General features: G+C 41.2%; 1 protein-coding gene across 2 annotated transcripts in view; it reads left to right on the top strand.

The window, feature by feature from the left end:
- Mpp7 (MAGUK p55 scaffold protein 7) overlaps nucleotides 1-20,164 on the top strand; it is a 223,632-nt gene that overhangs the window by 40,299 nt on the left and 163,169 nt on the right. For both annotated transcript variants that reach the window (XM_034510726.2, XM_076939672.1), the window contains exon 2: nucleotides 17,103-17,249. In XM_034510726.2, the coding sequence (XP_034366617.1) occupies nucleotides 17,213-17,249 (37 nt within the window). In that variant the 5' untranslated portion in view covers nucleotides 17,103-17,212. The remainder of the gene's footprint in view (nucleotides 1-17,102; nucleotides 17,250-20,164) is intronic.

Below are 20,164 nucleotides of genomic sequence, written 5' to 3'. Positions count from 1 at the left end.
GTCACTTCTAAGATGGGGCCCTGTACTTACGAGCCCCTCTTTGGTCCTGTAAAACTAGACCTGAGATGAAAGGAGGAACTGGCTTAGAGCACAGGAAAAGCCAGACTCAGATGTGGAGAGGAGAAGCAGCTTTTGACCAAAAGCACTGTCCTTAAACTGGAAAGTTCTGTTGCGGTCTGGTATGGCTCTCTTGTCTCCTTGTGTAGACTCAATTAATTGTGGGCCAACTTCCTGGTGGGTCATAGTCTAGTAGCACTGAGAATTTTGGTATATTATCAAGTTTTTGTTTTTATTTTAAAATTGTTTGATAGTCTCATATATTTATGAAAAAAGTTGTAGTTGCCCCCCCCACCCTGTCTCCTTTGTCTTCCCTCTCTCCCTCCTATTGTCATGTCTTCTTTGTGTGAGTCCAGTTAGACCTTCTTGTCTAAGTGTGGGTTGGAGTTATATCTCAGCAGCTATACCACTGAACAGAATGGCACTTCCCCCAACCACCCTGTCAACAACAGTTCCTCAGGAAGAGGTGGGTGGCTCCTGTCTACTCCCCAGGTCAGGGTGGAATGCCAGGGGCCTCACCCATGCATCTATAGCTACAGTGTATTCCCGAATGACTGGCTGTGCCACTCCCAGAAGACATCTCTGTCCCATTCCTCCCTATCACCTTGCCTCTTGTTATAGTCCCCTCTGCCCCCTTCCGCAGTGTCCCCTGAGCCTAGGAATGGGGGATCTTAGAGTCTCATTCTGGACCAAGCCCTGGACCATCACTTATTCTCCCCACTCGGAGTTGTGGGTCCTGCAAACTCAGCCCCACTTCAGTAGGCACCTTCTCTGTTGAAGGCTTGCAGAACTCACCAACACAGACAACCTGCAGCTAGAGCTTGCACTGAAGTATGGTATGATTCCTACTTCCCCTTTTTTTGAATAAAGGAGATATTTGCTCATATCAGGTCCATATTGGATATTATTTTAAAATTCCTTATATATTTTAAGTCTTAACACTTCATCTGAAGGTTGTGAAATTTGCTGTCCTTAAGGCTATATTTTCTTCTTGATAAATAAAATTAGGGCGCCCTCTGCTGATTTAGAAAGGAATTGCTGAGTTGGGGTGACCAGGTTTAGGAACAGATTTTCTATTTAAGTTTGTTTTCCTTTGTGCGGATTCCATCTGCTTGTGCTGCCTGTCACTAGGCTTAGGCATGTGTGTGAGGAGGTAAACCACAGTTTGGAATAGGTAGAGCTACAGCGAGCGGAGGCACTGAAAGATAGACTGGCCCAGCACACCCACAGTTGTGGGACACACTCTGAGGGAGGGAGGCATCAGTCTGATGTTTAAAAGTGAGTTTAACCTTAGCAAAAGCGTTGCATTTTAAGGCCTTTAAACTCTATCATGAAAGTGCTCTGGAGTCACCATCTAGTTTTATTTAGAGCAGTCATGTTATCTATCTGTCTTAGAAAGGTGGTGCCGGCAGTGATGGGCAATCTAAGCTGGAGACGTGTTGGCCAATTAGAGCCTTGGGAGACACAGAGCTTAGAGAACCATTGTTAAAAATGCTGAGGGTGAGCCTCTGAAACTTGAGGCCCCAAGGAAGGAGGATACCTAGGGGGAGGGAGAGAAGGGGAGCATCCTCTTGGGGGGGGGAAGGAATGGGGTGAGGAACTGTGGGGCGGGGACCTGGAGGGGGGCAACAACTGGAATGTAAATAAATAAAATAATTAAAAAATACGTCAAGAGTGGTGGTGTGCATGTGTGATCTCAGCGATGGGGAGGCAGATCCCTGGGCCTCACTGGCTACCCGTTCAGCCTACTTTGTGAATTTCATGCTTACGAAAGACCCTGTCTTAAAAAAAAAAAAAAAAAAAAAAAAAAAACGTCGAACAGCTCCTGAGGAATGACACTGAGGTTGTCTTCTGGCCTTCACATGAGCACCTGTATAGACAGGTGCACACACCAACACACATAAGCACCACAAGTGTACACACAAACACACATAAGCATCACACGTGCACCTGTATAGACAGGTGCACACACCAACACTCACGAGCACACAGAATTCATAATGAAAGTATTAACATTCAAAAATACTGGAAGAACACTACCCTGAACACTGATTTGTCTTGTGAAAATCCAGCAGTTTGTGACATTTTGACACACATGTGTTCTTCCTGTCTCTGTCTGCTGGAATATTTCTGAGTAAATTGCTGTTACCTTTACATGCTAAATACTTTTAAAAAGCACATCTTCAAAAGAAAAAAAAATGGTGCCAGAGGAAAGATAGAGGCTAAAATTAGGAAGTCAGGTTTTGGATATGAAGATAGTAGTTCTATTGTAGTCAGTAAGAAAACATTTGCTCTACGGTTATCAGTTTGTGGTTATCTACAGTTATTGATGTATGGCTATGTAATATTTCCATCCTGAGTTTTTTGGAGACTGTTGCATAGCAAGTGCTGTTACATTTTAGCTTAAAAACAAAGTTTTGTTTTGATTAGGAAAAGAAGCTCAGGAGGTCATGATTCCTGGGTTGGGTGAGGAAGGGAGTTTCCCCCGGAAGGATAGGCCTGATTAGAGAGGTGACCAGACTTCTAGCAGGGGCAAGGACTGAGCCCTCTCGTTGTGCCAGAACCCAGACAAACGGAAGTTTCTGTGAGAAGTCAGCCCCACACTGAGCACAGGTGTGGTCCCGCTGTGGGATGGCATATAAGCAACAGGCAGGTTGGCTGGCACTTGTAGGAAGCCTTTAACACTGGGGGAAGGGAGAGGGGAAGTCAAAGAGCATAGGGCATAGAGGCTGCCTCCATCCCTTCTGTGGGCCCTGGAAACACTTTAAGGGTGGTCATGTGCAGTCTTCTTTGTTTGAGCAGAGCTGGGGGGGGGGACAATTAGTATGAGTAGTGTGTCACACTGGGAGCTGTTATGTTCTCACCACTAAAATGGGCAGGAGGCCTAGCATTCATTCATTCATTCATTCATTCATTCATCACTTTTAGGAGTAACCAGAAACTGAATAGCGAATAGCACAGACATCTGTGGTTTGTAGTCTAGTAGGAAAGATGCATTGTAAATTTGATACTTGAAATACATACTCAAACTTGAAAGTGAGGCAGGGTGGGATCTCTGTGAGAGTTTAGTGAAGGAAACCAGGAAAACGCCCCAGAGTGATGCCTGAATCTCCTCAGCTTGTCAGGGTGCAGAGACTCCTGCTCAAAGTTGGTATCATCTCCTGTTTTTTGTGTGGGCAAGTCTCAAGAAATGGCGTGGAACTGACTTACAGCTGGCTTCCATCTGGTCTTGAGCATCTTTATATTATAATATTTCTCTTTACTTGGTGCAGTGACATTCCTTTTCTGGCCTTCAAACATTTCTCTCTGTCTCTGTCTGTCTCTGTCTGTCTCTGTCTGTCTCTGTCTGTCTGTCTGTCTCTGTCTGTCTCTGTCTGTCTGTGTCTGTCTGTCTGGTCTGTCTGTCTCTGTCTCTGTCTCTGTCTCTGTCTCTGTCTCTGTCTCTGTCTCTCTCTCTCTCTCTCTCTCTCTCTCTCTCTGTGTGTGTGTGTGTGTGTAATGCAGGCTGGAACACATGCCAGGCAAGTGCTCTTCCACTGAGCTATATCCTCAGTTCTAGATTTCTAACATTAATTTTGTCATAATGTTCTCATTTGTATGTCCTGTCATTACATAGAGTGTCTGCATGTTGGCTCAGTGACTTACATAGTTCTGTGAAATGTGCTTTTGGATAAACACTCCCATAGCTTTTGGGAAATGATTGACATATTACTTTCCATAACAACTTAATTTTTGTTCTGTTTTCACTAGACTGGGAATGTTAATTTCTTTTCTTTTCACTTGATTCACCCTGGGAACTTAAAATACTCTAATTCCCTAAGATCTTTATGGAATGTAAATTAATCATTTATAGAGTAGAATCACCAGATTGTAGTAACTAATGTGAATGAATGTTAATTATTGACATCATTAAATAAAACAGTATTAAGATATATAGGTTAAGGGTTTGTTTGGGTATAGTGGACTTTGACTGTGAGGTTCTTTAAGTTTTAAAACACAAAGGGCCAATATGACAACGCGTCCCCTACAGCATAGTGTTCAGCTTCTCTCTACACTGTAATGTTGGCGTTTTGAATGTCTAAGGGGCTTATTTCCACCTATTCTCAGCTTCCAGCACCAGTAAAATATAAGAATCATGGATATATGTTTCTATAAAGGGCAGTGGGGATTTTTTTCCAAGCATGAGACTAGATCACCAGATCTAACTGGAGAAAACCAGTTAATACAAACATTTATTATGAATGAGCAGTGCTTCTGGGCTACATACACTATTGCATCACTGTTTGCTTTTGATATTCTCAAAAACACACATATTATAAACATGTACTGATATGGCTATTTTGTGTTAGTTTAATTTACCCTTTAGAGTTGTTACTAATTTGAAAATACAATTAATTTTGGTGTTAAGAAATACTAATTTTAAAGCAAGAATTGGTTTTTAGAAATCTTATTTACTTTTTTTTTTTTTTGAGAAGAATCTCACTATGTGGTGCTGGCTGGCCTAGAACTTACTATAGAGGCTAGACAGGAATTATAAGCATACAGCATGTACTGGGTAGAGAGGGTGTCAATTTTTTGTTTTGTTTTATTTTTTTGCATAGGTATATTTCCATGTATGTGGGCACATTTGTGTGTGGGTACATGATTAGGTGTGTGCATATGTATGGAGCGCATGTCTGGCACTTTCCTTGATCACTCTGCACAGATCTCTTTCTGAGGCCAGAGTATGCTATTTCCCGGTCATTTAGCTAGCTACCTTGCCCCAGAGGTCTCTTGTCCCTTGATCTCTAGAGTAGTGGGGTTACAGGTGCTACTATGCCTGCCAGGCTTTAATGTGGGCTCTGGGACGCTAAGGGCACATGACAGGCAGCTTATCTACTGGGCCACATCCCTGGTCCACAATAAGCTTACTTTTTTTTTTTTTTTGTCTATGTGTACATGTGTTCACACATTTATGATGTGTGTGTATGTGTGTGTGTGTGTGTGTGTGTGTGTGTGTGTGCGTGCATGTGTGTGCGTGTGCCATGGTGTTTGTGTGGAGGTCAGAGGACAAATGGGTCAACTTGATTTTCTCTCTAGGGATCTTGATTTGTACCTCCAGGGATCAAATGGAAGTTGCCAGGAATTGGTGGCAACCACCTTCCTTCCCCAGTAAGCAGTCTCTTCAGCTTGGAGAGGTTTTTTTGTTTTTTGTTGTTTGTTTGTTTTTGTTTTGTTTTGACAGCCATCATATATTGCCTAGGAAACTTAAAGACTGACCAATTTGTGCAGTTTTATTGTAGATTATTAAACCTATAAAAATCATGTTCATAAATATTCTTTTTTAGTTTTAGGTTATATTTTGAAACTCCTTTATTGACTCATACAATGCTGATTAATTTCAAGAAATAGCAGTAAATAGGAAAATAATTTATTTAAAAGTCATAGTACTGGGGGCTAGAGAGATGGCTCAGTGGTGAAGAGCACTTGCTGCTCTTGTCCAGGACCAGAGTTCAGATACAGGAGGATCTGAGCAGCCTGCTGCCCGAGGAAGCCCATGCCGGAATGGCGGCCCTTCTCCTGCAGTCTTGAAAGTTTATCAGTTCCTGCCTGAGATTCATCCTTTCTGTGACCATTCTGTCATTTGTTTCTCTATTTGTGGAAACTAGCAATTTTTTTTTTATTATTATGAAGAACCATCTAGTCAGCACATGCTAGCTTTACAGGCTGTAATAGTTTGTAAGGTGTGAGTCATTTTAATTTTTTTGTGTTTAAGTTTTCTTGAAAACTTAGATGTTTTGATTACGGTTATATAGAGTGCTTTGTTGTACAGTAACCCAGCACTTGGCCAGATCTAAGTATGTCTAGAAGTTTCTTCTCTATTCTGACATTGAGTCCCAATGGTTCCCCAGGAGGAAAGTGAAGCATGCTGAAATGTGTGCATTGCACATTGAATTTCAGTGTTTTCCTTGGTCGATGCTATGTGCTGTTACTCTTACAGCACTGAGTGGTGGTAGTAAGCCCTGGCTCCCAGTCAGTCCTGCATTTGTGAGATGAGGCAGCCCACAGTTCTCTTCTTTTTGGAGTTGGGATGTTAGCGATATCAGTGTTTTGACTTAACACTATTTCCAGCTGACAGCATACTCAGGGTTGACGCCTATCATAGCCCAGGAGTGTCTGTCATGACATAATCTAAGATTCTTAGAATAGTAAAAAATGGAATTGAATTTTATGATTAACAATGCTGTCTTAGAGATTTCTGCATTATTTTGCACACTAACCCCCACCCCCTTTTTTGAGTATTTGAATGATAACTAATAAAGATGTTATTGGAAGGCATGCTCCTTTTAGATCTGTAAGATAGTAGCAGAAGTGGTGAAGAGATACAGAATAGTCATCAGCGCACGTGACCCTTGAGTTTCAGGACAGCACTGTAGAGACATAGTCACACTCGTGCATACATTATGCTGAGACAAAGGCCGATGGCCACCAAACCTTCTGTGTTTGCTGTATGGCCCTTCCCAGAAGGAGATGATTACTAGGCCTTGATACAGCCGATCAGTCCTCAACACCTTTAGTCTCTACACTTTTCTATAGTCTTAAAAGTTATTAGCAGGGCTATGATTTTATGGATGATAACCAATCAATATTTAACCCATGAAAATTACAAAGATATTGAAAAACTGTTTCAAATGATTTAAAAATAACAACATTAATAGGCCTGAAAACTATCAAGCAGTAGAGATCTAGCCAGGCTTGATCTTTAGTTTTATAAATTCCGACTGTCTTGAGCAAGTGTACACACGCTCATGTGTGTGTGTGTGTGTGTGTGAGACACACATGTGCACATGTACCCACACATAACTCCTTTCACAGCAGGATTAGCTTACTTGTTAATGCAACATTTTAGTCCCTACCCCTAATTAGTAGCAAATATATTTAATTCTTGGCTCACTAGAACAGTTTTTTTTCCTCATATGCATTTTTGCTTCCAATTTGTTAAACTATGTCTTGCATAGAGATAATGTCTTGTGCACCGTGTGAAAGCATTCACCTGTCAATAAAAAGCCTTTGGCCAGTGAGCTGAAGCAGCATTAGAAGAAGGGAAACTGGCAGATAGATAGAGGATTTCTTCGATAGAAACAGGCAAAAAGAATGGAAAGAAGATTCACCCTAGAGACAGAGGAAAATGGTCACATGAAACTGAGGACCAGGTAACCAGCCACACGGCAGAACTTAGAATAGAGTAAGTGGGTTATTAAGTTATGAGCTAGTCAGGAAATGGTCCAAGGTTTTTGGTCTAGGCATGTGTTCATATATAAGAATTCTCAAGAGTTGTTATTTTGGGGAACAAAGTGGATGGGTAGAAAATGCCAGGTTACAGATGGCAAAGTCTATGGCTACAGCCTTTTAAAAGACATGTAGACGTTGGAGCTATACCTGCCGGCAGATTTTGCAGTTTGTTTAGGATATTCTTTTCTGTTAGCATCAAAGCCTGGTGTGACTGATTAGAGTCACAAAACATATTAGCAAACTTTTATTGGACATATGACTGGTAGTTATGTGTTTGCTTTGGATGAATCTTATCCATGCATGATTTTATAACACAGTTCCAAAAAGTTGGAAAACATTGCTTACTAGATCTGCACATCTTCCAAGTCGTATCAAAACAAATAGCATTGGCTGGTGTCACCATAGACCTTCCTGGGAAGGTATAGGAAGGAGCTCAGTGTGTAGGATGAGAGGGGACTCAGGGATCACCTGAGGAGAGACAGACTCTATAGCCTGTACGTATCTGTAAACACTTGCTCAAAACCTTATTGTTATCATCGTCGTCGTCAGTGCACACCATTAATATTTACGATTCACCTTGAAGTTATAGACTCACTTATTTCCAGGTAATTTAATCCCCAGCACCCACATAGCAGCTCACAGACCACAGTAACTAAAATTTCAGGGGCTCCACCCACTCCTCAGGCAAACATTGACCTTTGCTTGATTTACCACAGTTTACCCTCCGTCTTCTCCTTTAAGGAAGAATGCTTCTCTGTGATAGTGCTAATTGCCTCAGTTTAGAATGGAAGGTCACCACAGGTGTGTTGATGACAGCCTTGCTGGCTTTACAGCAACACTGCATCATACATCTTCTTCCTTTTGTCACAGATTGTTAAAAAGATAGCCAGACAAATCTCAGTGTCATTCTGTATAGAAATCGAAAAAATGATTCCTTAATTTACATGGGCACATCGATGGATATCCAAAGCAACCCTGAGCAAAAAGAATCCTACTGGGGATAGCCGATTTCATGTCATACCACAGAGCAATGATAACATAGACAACATGGTGCTGGCTTCCAGGCAGACATACAGACCAGTGGTATAGAATTGAAGATCCAGTCATAAGTCCTTGTACCTTCCACCTGACTTTTGATGAAGATGCTACACACTGGAGAAAAGACAGCCCTTTCAGCAAATAGTGCTGGAGAATTTTGGATGTCTCCATATAGAAGGATGAAACGAGAGTCTTACCTCTCGTGCTGCACATAAGTCAATTCTAAATGAATCAAAAGCTTCACCCTAAAACATAACTGCATAGTGTAACTGCTAGAGTTAAAGGAATGGGGGGGTTTATTACAAGGTTTGGGCACAGGCAAGCTGTTTCTACGTGGCACTCTGGTTGTTCCAGAAATAAGGTCAACAGTTGACACAGGGGACCTTATGGCATTTGTTGAACAAAGGGAACTTAATCAGCACCATTAGCAATAGGGTAAGGGAAAAAACTATATCCGATTCAAATAGCTATTATTAGCTAGCCAAGGTCCCACTGCTAGAGCCCAGGCCTAGTCTGGCCTCCAACACCTTTCAGCAGCTGACTACTAGGCTTCTCCAGGGTCCCACATTTTGTGTCCCAGCCTAGTCCCTCCACCTTCTCATCCACTGCAGCCAACATTGACGCTTCCTCCAGGACCCTCTCTACCTGCATCTACCTACAGGACCCTTTGTGCTGCCTCTACCACCCCACTCTCTACCTAGACATCTGAGTACTCCTGCAGGGTTGAGCCTGGTGAGTAGTCTGACCTCTTTAGTCGCGCCTTTCTACAATCTACCCGATGTATCCAGAGCCCCACAATCAGTCCAGCAGCCTAGCTTGGCCTTCCCTGCCTTCACTTTGAGCAGCTTTAGTCTTGGGTGAGGATCCTCCATCCCTATCTACCGTACCACATACATACTCCTACATCAAGAGAAAGAGCTTAAAGAGAATAAATGCCTGAGCGATGCCCAAGAAAACACAAACATAAGGCTGATGGTAATGACAGGGACAATCTAAGCATTGAGACTAGAATTCAATCAGGAGACAGAAGAAAAAACACAGGAAAGGAACATACAGGAAACGTGGGACACCATGGAAAAACTCAAATCTTTGAATTGTTGGCATAGATGAGGGAAAGAGTCCCAAGTCCTTGACATACACCAGCTGTTCAACAAAATCATAGAAGAAAACATCTCTAAATTATAGAAAGACATAAATATATAGATAAAAGAAACATACAGAGCACCAGACAGACAAACCAGAAAAGAAAATCTTCATGGCATATCACAGTTAAAACACTAAGTATACACAACAAAGAAAGTATTGCAAGCTGCAAGAGAAAAAAAAATGCAAGTCACATATAAAGGAAACCCCATCCAAATAAGAGCCGATTTCTCAATGGGAAGGTTGAGAGCTGAGAGCCTGGAGCAGTACATTCCACATCCTAACAGACCATGTCAGGCGAACTAAAATCATATATCCAGCAAAACCATCTGCTCTGAGTGAGGGGGCAAGACATTTTTTCCATGACTTCAACAGCCTAAAAATTTTGTAAACAACAAAACAAACCTAAGGACAGTACAGGAAACTGTTTCAGATGGACACAAGGAGCAGAGCAGAGAAACTCTGGTAATAAATACAAAGCCATAATTATTAAAACCAAAATACCCATGAGAATAAACACCGTCGCCAAAAAAATTAACAACACGATGACCACAAATTCAATAAAAACTTTAAATATCAATGGCTATGATTCTCCAATCAAAAGACACAGACTGACTGGATATATCAAGAAACAAAACTCATCTCTCTTCTGCCTACAAGAAACATATCTTAGTTCTAAAGATAGGAACTGCCTTAGAGTAAAAGGATGGACGGAGAACTTCCCGTCTCATTCCTGATTTCAGTTGGATTGCCTGTGGGTTTCTTGTACATAGCTTTTATTATGCTGAGGTATGTTCCTTCCATCCATATATTCTCTAGGACTTTTGTCATGAAGGTATAATTTTGACAAAGACTTTCTCTGCATCTATTTAGATGATCATGTGCTTTTTGTCATTAAGTCCATTTATGTAGTTTATTACTAGGCTTCTATATGTTAAACCATCCCTGCATTTCAGGGATGAAGCCACCTTGGTCATAGTGTATCATCTTTTGGATGCATGTGTGTATTCTGTTTCTCTCCATCCCTCTTCTATACTGTCCTCTGAGCGCTAGCTGGAGCAGTAAAGCAAGAGAGGGAAACTAAAGGGATACAAATAGAGAAAGAGGTCATGCTCTCCTCTTTGCAGATGACATAGTCCTATGCATTAGAGATTCAAAGCTTCTACCAGAAAATTTCTAGAAATGATAAACAAATTCAGCGACATGGTAGGGTTCAGAACCAACTTGAAGAAATAAATAGCTTTAAAAAGAAGAATCCCACAAACACATAGGAAAGGAGGCCGTTCACGATTAGTCTAGCAATAGGTTAGGAGTAATCCTAACCAAGGAGATGGTGAACCTCTATAATGAAAACTTTAAACTACTGAGGAAACAGATAGATACTAGAAAGTGGAAAGACATCCCACACTGCTGGATGGGTAACCAGCAGCTTAGGATTTGATGAAGATGTAAAAAACTTAATGCTGGTAAAAAGAAAGCATCTTTCAGAGCTCGGGGAGTCTTGCAGAAAAGAGAGGGATAGAACTGAGTGAGCTGGAAAGTCCAGGACACAACAAGACCTACAGTCAACTAATGTCGGCCCATGGTAACTCACAGAGACCGAATCACCAACCAAAGTTAATGCAGGGGCCGAACCTAGGTCCTACGTACTTGCAGCTGATGTGATGTGCAGCTTGGTTTTAATGTGGGTCCCCTAACAGTTGGAGCGGAGGCTGTCTCTGTTGCCTGGATCCCCTTCCCCTAACTAGACTGCCTGGTTGAGCTTCAGTGGGAGAGGATGGATGCACTTAGTCTTGCTGCTACTGGATGCTCCAGGGTGGGGTGGTACCCAAGGTGGGTTTTCCTTTCTGTGAGGAGGGTTTTATAAGGGCTGGGTTGGGAGGGGAGGAGGGATTGGGGGAGGCTTGAGTGAGATGTTACGTGAATAAATAAGTTAATGAAAAAAAAAATAAACCAAACCAAATCAAGCATCTTTGATAAAACAGTACTGGGAAAACTGCATGTCCACATGCAGAAGAGTAAATATCAGACCCGTCTGTCACTGTTCACAAAAACTAACCCCAAATGGATCAGGGTTTAAACTTGAAATCTGAGACACTGAAACTTCTAGCGGAAAACATAGATAGGCAGTACCTACATGTGGCAGATTGTGACAGGACTTCTGAATAAGACACCATTAGCTCAAGACCAATAATTAACAAGTGGGACTTCGTGAAGCTAAAAGACAGCATAGCAAGAAAAGCAATCAACTGGCTGAAAAGGAAGCCCATGAATGGGAGAGAATTCTGCCAGCTACATATCTGAGAGAGGTTTAATATCCAGAATATACAAAGAATGCCAAAAACAGAGTAAAAAAAATCAAACCAAAAAACAAACAGCCCATTTGAAAAGTGGGTTTGGCATCTGAATAGAGAGTTTGCAAAAGAAGAAGGAGGAGGAAAAGGAGGAGGAAGAGAAGAAGGAGGAGGAGGAGGAGGAGGAAGAAGAGGAGGAAGAGAAGGAGGAGGAGGAGGAGAAGGAGAAGGAGGCAGTGGCAGCTAAGAAATAGCTCAAAAATGTTCATAATCCCTAACAATGAGGGAAACAAAACTCAAAACAACTTTGTGATTTCTTCTTATCACAGTTAGAATGGCAGAAATCCAGCCAACAGCAAATGCTGGAGAGGATGTGGGGAAAAGGGAGCCATCATTCACTATTGGTGGTTTTTCAGTTTGGTACAGCCACCATGGAAATCAGTGTGGAGAATTCTCAACCATATGACCCAGCTGTGCCACCCCATAGGACTTGATATCATTGTCCAAGACACTTGCTCAGCCATGTTCATCGTATTTATAATAGCTAGGAAATGGAAACAACCTAAATGTCCTACAACTAAAAAGTAGATATTGAAAATGTGGTGCATATACACTGTGGAATACTACTTAGTGTTAAAGCAAAACAAAACTACAGACTTTCCAGGTAAACGAATGGAACTAGAAAAGGTCATTCTGAATGATGGAGTCCAGACTAATGTCCCATGTTCCCTATTATTGGCGACTTCTAGCTCCAACCCTTTAGATGTGAGCACATAGACAATAGTAGCTATAGAAGCCAGGGCAGTACACTGGAGCTATCATCAGGATGTGGGGGCTTCAGAGCAATGGAGAAGGGAATAGATAGCAAGGTGTACATAATTTCATAGGGAAATGGAAGGGGTGTAAATACAGAAGAAGTGGGAAGAGGTAAAGAACTTGCAGGAAACAGGTGATCTGATATGGGAAATGGAAAGAGGCGATCCCTGGGGAGGAAGAGGGGGTCAAATGCAGCAGAAGCAGGTAGGTAGGTGAAATAGCAATATAGATAGCTCCAACAGTCACAAGGAATCAGATTATAAACTATTTACAAACCAAAGTAACATTCCCCAAAACCCTACAGGGCACAGAATTTGGAGTGTAAATATACATATGGTTTTAAGAGATTTTTCTCATCTCCAGTAGTCAGAGGCCACTTAAAAACCCCAACACCAGACATGAGAAGTCCTCTTTAGAGTTGTTGGCTAGGCTGTCTTAGAGACTCCCTCAAACACACAGTCTATTGCTGTTGTGCTTGGTTGCCCCTGGCCCCCAGCCCCAGAGGTGGAAGGTAATTCTGGATTGCTGAAGATACCTTGCACATCAGAGACATGGTTCAGAGACCTCTGAGCTGGGACTGCCCCTTCCTGAGGGCTAGCTTTCATTGTTTTTATTTATGCCAAGGTACCAGCCCTTTTACTGGATGTTGAAAGTGCAACAGAGAAATGCTATTTCAGCATTTTTATCCAAACATAGTTAAGCCATGTTCCTGAGATTGTAGTGGTTTGTTGATGTTCTATGAGAACTGTTTATGTGCATAGCATGCACACTGTTTCTGTTTACTTGCTTATGAGTGGCACTGGAGGGCTTCAAGCACTCAAGGCATGGCCCTTACCGAAGCCATGAGCTACATCCTAAGCCGGAATATCATTTCATGTGAACAGATTTGTGGCATGGAGCTCTGTCTGGCCTCCGTCAAATTCTTACCACTGTGTTCCTGAAGATTTGCAGATATGTTAACAGATATCAGAGTGCTTTCACTAACTAATGTTACTAACGAATCTCCCAAACTGCCCTTTAAAGATTTGCAATGTTAGATTTAAATTGTAGACATTACTCTTGCTTGGGTTATCTCATTGTTCTATTAGATTCAGAACTGGAAGCCTGACTGCTAAATCCCTGATCGTGGCCATTGTCTCTGGAAGTCACAGACCACTGATAATTTGTTACATCATTCGCAGAATGCTTTCATGTTCAGGAAATCTTGTCCAAGTAGAGATTGATTTATTGTTTTCTTTACTGTATATACTCACATTAGGCAATAATTTTGCAGGGAACTATGTTGCTGGATAAATTAAAGTCAAAAACTTCCTTGGGCTGGTGAGATAGCTTATAAAGTAAATGTGCTTGCTGGGTAAGGCTGGGGAGCTGAGTCAGATCCCTGGAACTCAGGGGGAAAGGAAAGAATCGAACCACCAAAGTTGTCCTGGGTACTTCCACGTGTGTGCTGTAACATTCATGTATCTTACATGCATAACAGACACACAGAAACACATGCATACACACACACACACACACACACACACACACACACACACACACACACACACACACACACACACACACACACACACACACACACCCCACCCTCACCATCTTCCTTCAGGCACTTGCAGTTCTGTGATTGGCCACTGGATGTCAGCAGTGCCACAGAAGCATTGAATGTAGCCAGGGTAGACTTGAACATTTTGAGCACGTAGACCTTCTTGTACTTCACTGTTTCCACGTGATCAATGCCAGGAAAACCTGATCCAGTGTGATATATAGAAGCAAGGTACAACTGGAATAGTGAAATTTCAAAAATAAGCCTTTTTAAAGGAGAGCTGTAATGGTCCTGTTGGGTATTGTAAATGCCTCAGGTGCATTTGATACTGCTGTTATGTTCCTGGCATCCAGGTCTTTCTCTTTTTTATGGAAAGATGGATTGAACTTCAATTTAAGAATATCCAGTAATCCCTCTCAGGACATACTGTAACAGCTGGTATTTTTGTGTTGTAGTAAATCGGTTCCATACAACAGTCAGCAGTAATTATGGCTGTGTTCTGACAAATTCCAAAGCATTTTCAATCAGTTTAGCCAAGGAAAATAACATTATTACACAAAAATTTAACCCAATTTGAAAGTTAATCCAGCAATACTACTTCATTCCACAAAATGCTGAGCATTTTCTAGTTAGGATTCTATCAAACTATTTTTAAAAATTCGTACACTTGCACTATTCTAGGCAGATAATTATGTTGTATAATATATTCTTAGGAGATTATTACTTTCTGATAAACACACAGCCTGAGACAAATTTAACCTTGACGGTTCATCATGAAAAGAATGAGAAATGCTAATTCCTTTCATGTGTGATAACACTGGCTTAAAAATTGTTTTGAAGTGGGATATCAGGTTTTTGTCAATATTCCTCTAATGAGGACTGTCCCACATTCTATTAAATTTTACGGTTTTTTTGATAAAAGTATAAATTGTGTCATGTGACATGTAGTTGATAAATGTGAAACACTGTGAGTTCTTTAGGTGGTGAAAAATGGGATTAGCATGGAGTGTATGTGTTTCTGTGTTTGTGGTGACTGTGTCACGCAAATTCTGATTTCTCCTGGCCTAAAGAGCTAAGTTATATGTACACAGACACATGAGACGCACCGTGTCTGCTTACATCATAAAGAGGTATTGCCCAAATGGTAGAAGTATGTGTGAATACACTTTATATATTTTCAATGGTTTTCTTTCATTCCTGTTAGAAAAATAAAAGTCTGTTAACAATGTATTCTTTAGATTATTGGTGGTGTTTCTGGAGTTCTATTTGCTTTGAATTACTTCATCTGCCCCCTTGCTTTATATAAGGAATATTTTTATGGAGTTAAATCTTAATCCTGATTAGAATAATTTATGAGACCAAAGCAAAGTTTCCTTGTAAGATTTTTGGAGAAAAGGTAGTGTCTAAGCTGGGCATGAGTGAGGCCTGGCTCACCGCCTTCTCTTCATTTTTAATTTTTAGCTCAGTGAGTTATATTTTTGCTTGGAATTTAAATAATTGCCAACCTATTTTTAATTAGCGCTTTTCTCTGTATGGGTGTGTAGTATGAGTGGATTGGTTCGCCGTTGGGATAATGGAAAGCAGATGGGCAGACATCACTGCAGGGTAGTCAAGTCCAAGACAGTCTATTTGATGGTGGTTTTTTTTTTTTAAATATCAGTTTTCACTTTGACAATTAAAATGCTAATTTAGAAGGCTTTACTGGAATTTTACAGCTGTATTTTTCTCAAGTAAAAGCTGGCAAGCTCGTTTGTCGTTATTCTGTAATATGAATCAGCAATTTAGAGTCTTTAGGAATTGAAGTGAATCGTTTTCCAGTGTTTACAGTGTCTGTTTTTCTTGTTGTCTTTAATATATGTTAAAATATGCTTTTAAGTGACTGAGTTTGCTGTATGGCAAATTGGGGGAAAATGTACTAAAATACTTTGTATAGTTATGATTTCAGCAAAAAAATGTAAATGATGTGTATTTTCCATTGTTAGTCTGCAACGATTCAAATTCAAAACACATGGCAGGCTTGTTCTTAGGCGCTAGGCTGGGTGAACTGTAGTCTCCCTGCTTTCTTTTATGTTTTAACTTTATAATTGTATTGCCTGAATTAAAGAAATAAACTACCACGCAGCCAGCTTTTATTGTTTGTTTACTCTGTGCAGGGCATTGCTGCATGTCTTGACACATTTAATTATCATGCAGTTCTGAGTTATCTTCACTTGCATATAAGGAAATTAAGGCTTAATAAGATTAAGTAAGTTACAGAAGATCACAGAGCCAGCAGGATTAGAGGCAAAGCCAGAGCTGACCTTGCACAACTTTACATGATATCTCCTTCCCTGTTATCGTGAGATAAGCGTAGGCTCGTCATCGATGTATTTTCCAGGGTCTAACCAAGCTTAATTTCTACTAAAAGAAGGTTCAGCTTGGATCGCTAGCATTTCTGTGAGTTGTATCAACGCCCTGCTTGTAACTGAGTAATTTTGTCAATGATATTCTCTGCCTGTGGTAGAGAACTTCGCAGCTGTTGTACTGGGATGAACTCTATGGAGGCTACAGAGTTGTACCTTGCCGGTGACTCCGATAGTCTCTGTTAGGCATTGGGAAATATAGCTGGAATTAGGGTAAGGGATGGAGGAAATGGTCACACAGACTCCTCCGAAAGGTCAGGGTGCATCTGATCAGCAGCCCCTAGCAAATGTAACGATCGTTTAGAAGCCTTGACACATGCAGGGGCAGAATGTTTTCAGTTAGAAATGATGTCAAAGTCAGAAACCCTCCTGTTAAATAGCAGCCTGTCACTGCAGAAAACGAATTCTTTAGAAGAATTATGATTGCGCTGGTATAGTGCTATATACAAATTTTAAATTAGTTGTAGGGTGTTTGATTTAGTGATACTTGCCCTCTTTATATACATATACATGTTTAAATGTTTCTTTTCTTCCTAGGAAGGGCTTGTAGGACAACTCCTGGTGCAGCACGACTGCAGTCCATTAAATTCCCTGGAGCTTCCTGAGACAAGAGAGTGGAGGGCGGCCACACACCCGCAGCCTGCATCATGCCAGCGCTGGCCACAGGATCAGCTTGTGATACAGGTACAAGAAGCCAAGGGGATGATTTTCCCTGTAATAATCCATCAGTATTATTCCCAGTGGCTGTGACATTGTGGGTACAAATAAACCACATATATCTTTCTGTGACCAATATAAAACCTTCCCAGTAAGCTCTAACTAGACAGAAGTGACTGTGGGTATTCAGACTGCTTCCTGCTCCAGGTGGCCATGGTGACACGTGCTCGTGCCTGTCCTGGCTTTGGAACAACATTGTGCATTTAATTGTTTAAAACGAAGTATTTGAGAGCACTCAGTGTTCTGGCAAATACTATCATATCTGCGCACTGCCGTCACCGTCTTATAACAGCAGATGTGACAGTTTTGCCTACTTGCTTCAAACCTCTTGCTCTCTAGTCTGTTTATCTGTTTTTATTTTCTTTTTTAGTCACCAGGGATTAAAAAAAAAATCCGGAATTCCCTACACATCATTAAGAATTTATACCGGGAAGAGGGGTAGTGAGTGGGATATCAAGTGAATAAATAAATAATAATAAAATGAAGTTATATTGAAACTAAACAGTGGGCTGTTGATATGGCTTAATGGGTAAAGGAACTTGTTGCCAACGCAGATGTCCTGAGTTCAATTCCTGGGACCGACATGGTGAAAGGAGATCCACTTGTGAAAGTTGCCCTTGGGCTGTCACGTTCTCACCGTACACAGCCACTTACCCTCCCTCATGATAAATAAGGAATCGTTAGCAGCTACATCTGCACACTAAACACAGCTCATTAACTGTAATAGTTAAAGGGCAATAGAATAAATACATATTTCTTAAAACACACACCATACATATAAGATCTCCTTTCTCACCTAATATAGCACGTATTTGGTGTCCTGGCAATCAGCGCTGTTTAAGTATAGATCCTGGATGCTTTTCAGAACTGTTCAGAAGAAGGGAGAGCGACTAGGCTGAAATCTAGTACAGTGTATGTCTCATGAGTGTGAAGCGCTGGATTTAAACCTCAGTACAAAAGAGACAGAAAGAATGAGCAGGGTTAGGAAATTGGCTTTCCTTTTGTTGGTTTTGATTAGCTGAGGCAGGGTTTTGCTCCATGTATTAGCCTTCAAGCTCACAGTTTTCCTGCCTCAGGCTCACGAGCGCACAAATCGTATGAGTGCCACTATGCTCAGGCCATGATGTGAGGTTTTAAGACTCCTCGAAACAAGTGGCAGCATAATGTCAATGAAAGGTGTCCGGTGTGTCACAAAGGCCATGACATTCCTGATCTCAGGGACCATATGAGGTACCCGAGGCATCTGACTCCCTGCTCCCACCCCCCAGCTGTTCAGGTCATGGCATCAAGTTCTGGTAGACTTCTCTGTTTGCAGTTTAAGCACACTTAGTGCATACCCTCTGCAAGTGCAGCCCACTTCCCCTCCTCTCTGTCTATCAACAGATTTCCCCTCCTGGAGATGTGGACTGGAGATTATTATTTTTTTTGTTGTGAGGCAATTTTAGTTTTTAGTTTATTACACACACTGTGTGATGTGTGTAATACCAATGTGTATGTATGGGTGTGTACCCTTATGTAGGTGTGGGGTCCAGAGAAAGATGTGAGTGTCCTGTTCTGTCACTCAATTTTTAGTTTTTTTGTTAAATCCCATTAAACTTTAATTTTTTCCTCCATCAGGATGTTAATTTGGAAGTCAACTCCTTTGGAATTGTTTTCTTTTTAGTTTTTATGTGGTTTTGTTGTACTATGCAGAATGAGTAATTGAACTTCCTGTGGTGACATGGTAATTATAGATAAAAAAATTTTCTAGGTGTGAATAAGGATTCTTTGCTGGCTGCCCAACAGCCCAGCCCCATGCTTGGTGAGAGACCTTACTTCAAAGGGCACAGAGTGACAGAACAGGACACTCAACATCTTTCAACAAGTGTATTTTATACTTCCCTATTCACTGAAATGGTGTTAGCTTAATTGATATAGCAAAGATTGCTACTGACATACAACTGAAAGGCTGAATGAAATATACGTTTGCAATTCAGAGCTGTTGGTCACAGATGGATGGTATGGAATTTACCAAGAGCTTTCCCATACAGTCATGTCACTTAGAACAGAGGGTTACTGACTTGTGACACCTGCTTTCTGGTGTTTTCTAGCCTGTGTGCTAGAAGGTTTGGGTCAAGTGTGGAAGACATGCCTCTTTCTGGATCACTGTGTGGTGTTTGCATCCAGTGTTTAGAGTTCATGTTTAGAACCCTATACAGGTACAGTTGATGCTCTTTTCACTACTGTTAAAAATGTTGCCTAGCAACATTGTTGATGTTGTGTTGCCATTGAGACTCCAGGAGAATCAAGTTATAATGACACTGATGATCGTATTATAGAAAGAAGGCTCCTGACTTTAGACATGCGTGTTGTAGTCATTTGGGGAAACACTGTGTGATGTGTGTAATACAAATGTGTATGTATGGGTGTGTACCTTTATGTAGGTGTAGAGTCCAGAGAAAGATGTTGAGTATCCTGTTCTGTCACTCTGTGCCCTTTGAAGTACAGTCTCTCACCAAGCATGGGGCTGGGCTGTTGGGCAGCCAGCAAGGAAGCCTTATTCATCCTCTTGTCTCCCCACCCCCAACACCACTCACTCACATGCTTGTGTGCACACACACACACACACACACACACACATACATTCACAGTCACATATCTACATATCTAGCTTTTTATGTTGGTGCTACAGATTCAAACTTGGATTTTCATGCTTATACAGAAAACACATTTATCATCTGCTCCATTTTCCCAGTCCTGGAAATGCTTTTTTTTTTTTTCCTTTATTTAAAATTTTTTAAAATTACTTTTATTTATTTTTTTACAATCCAATTATTGTCACCCCTCCTGGTCCTCTCCCCCACCAAAGTTCCTCATCCTATTTCCCCCACCCCCATCCCTGA

This window comes from Arvicanthis niloticus, chromosome 8, assembly GCF_011762505.2.
Source record: "Arvicanthis niloticus isolate mArvNil1 chromosome 8, mArvNil1.pat.X, whole genome shotgun sequence".
NCBI lineage: Eukaryota > Metazoa > Chordata > Mammalia > Rodentia > Muridae > Arvicanthis > Arvicanthis niloticus.
This window is presented reverse-complemented; position numbering and strand designations above follow the sequence as displayed.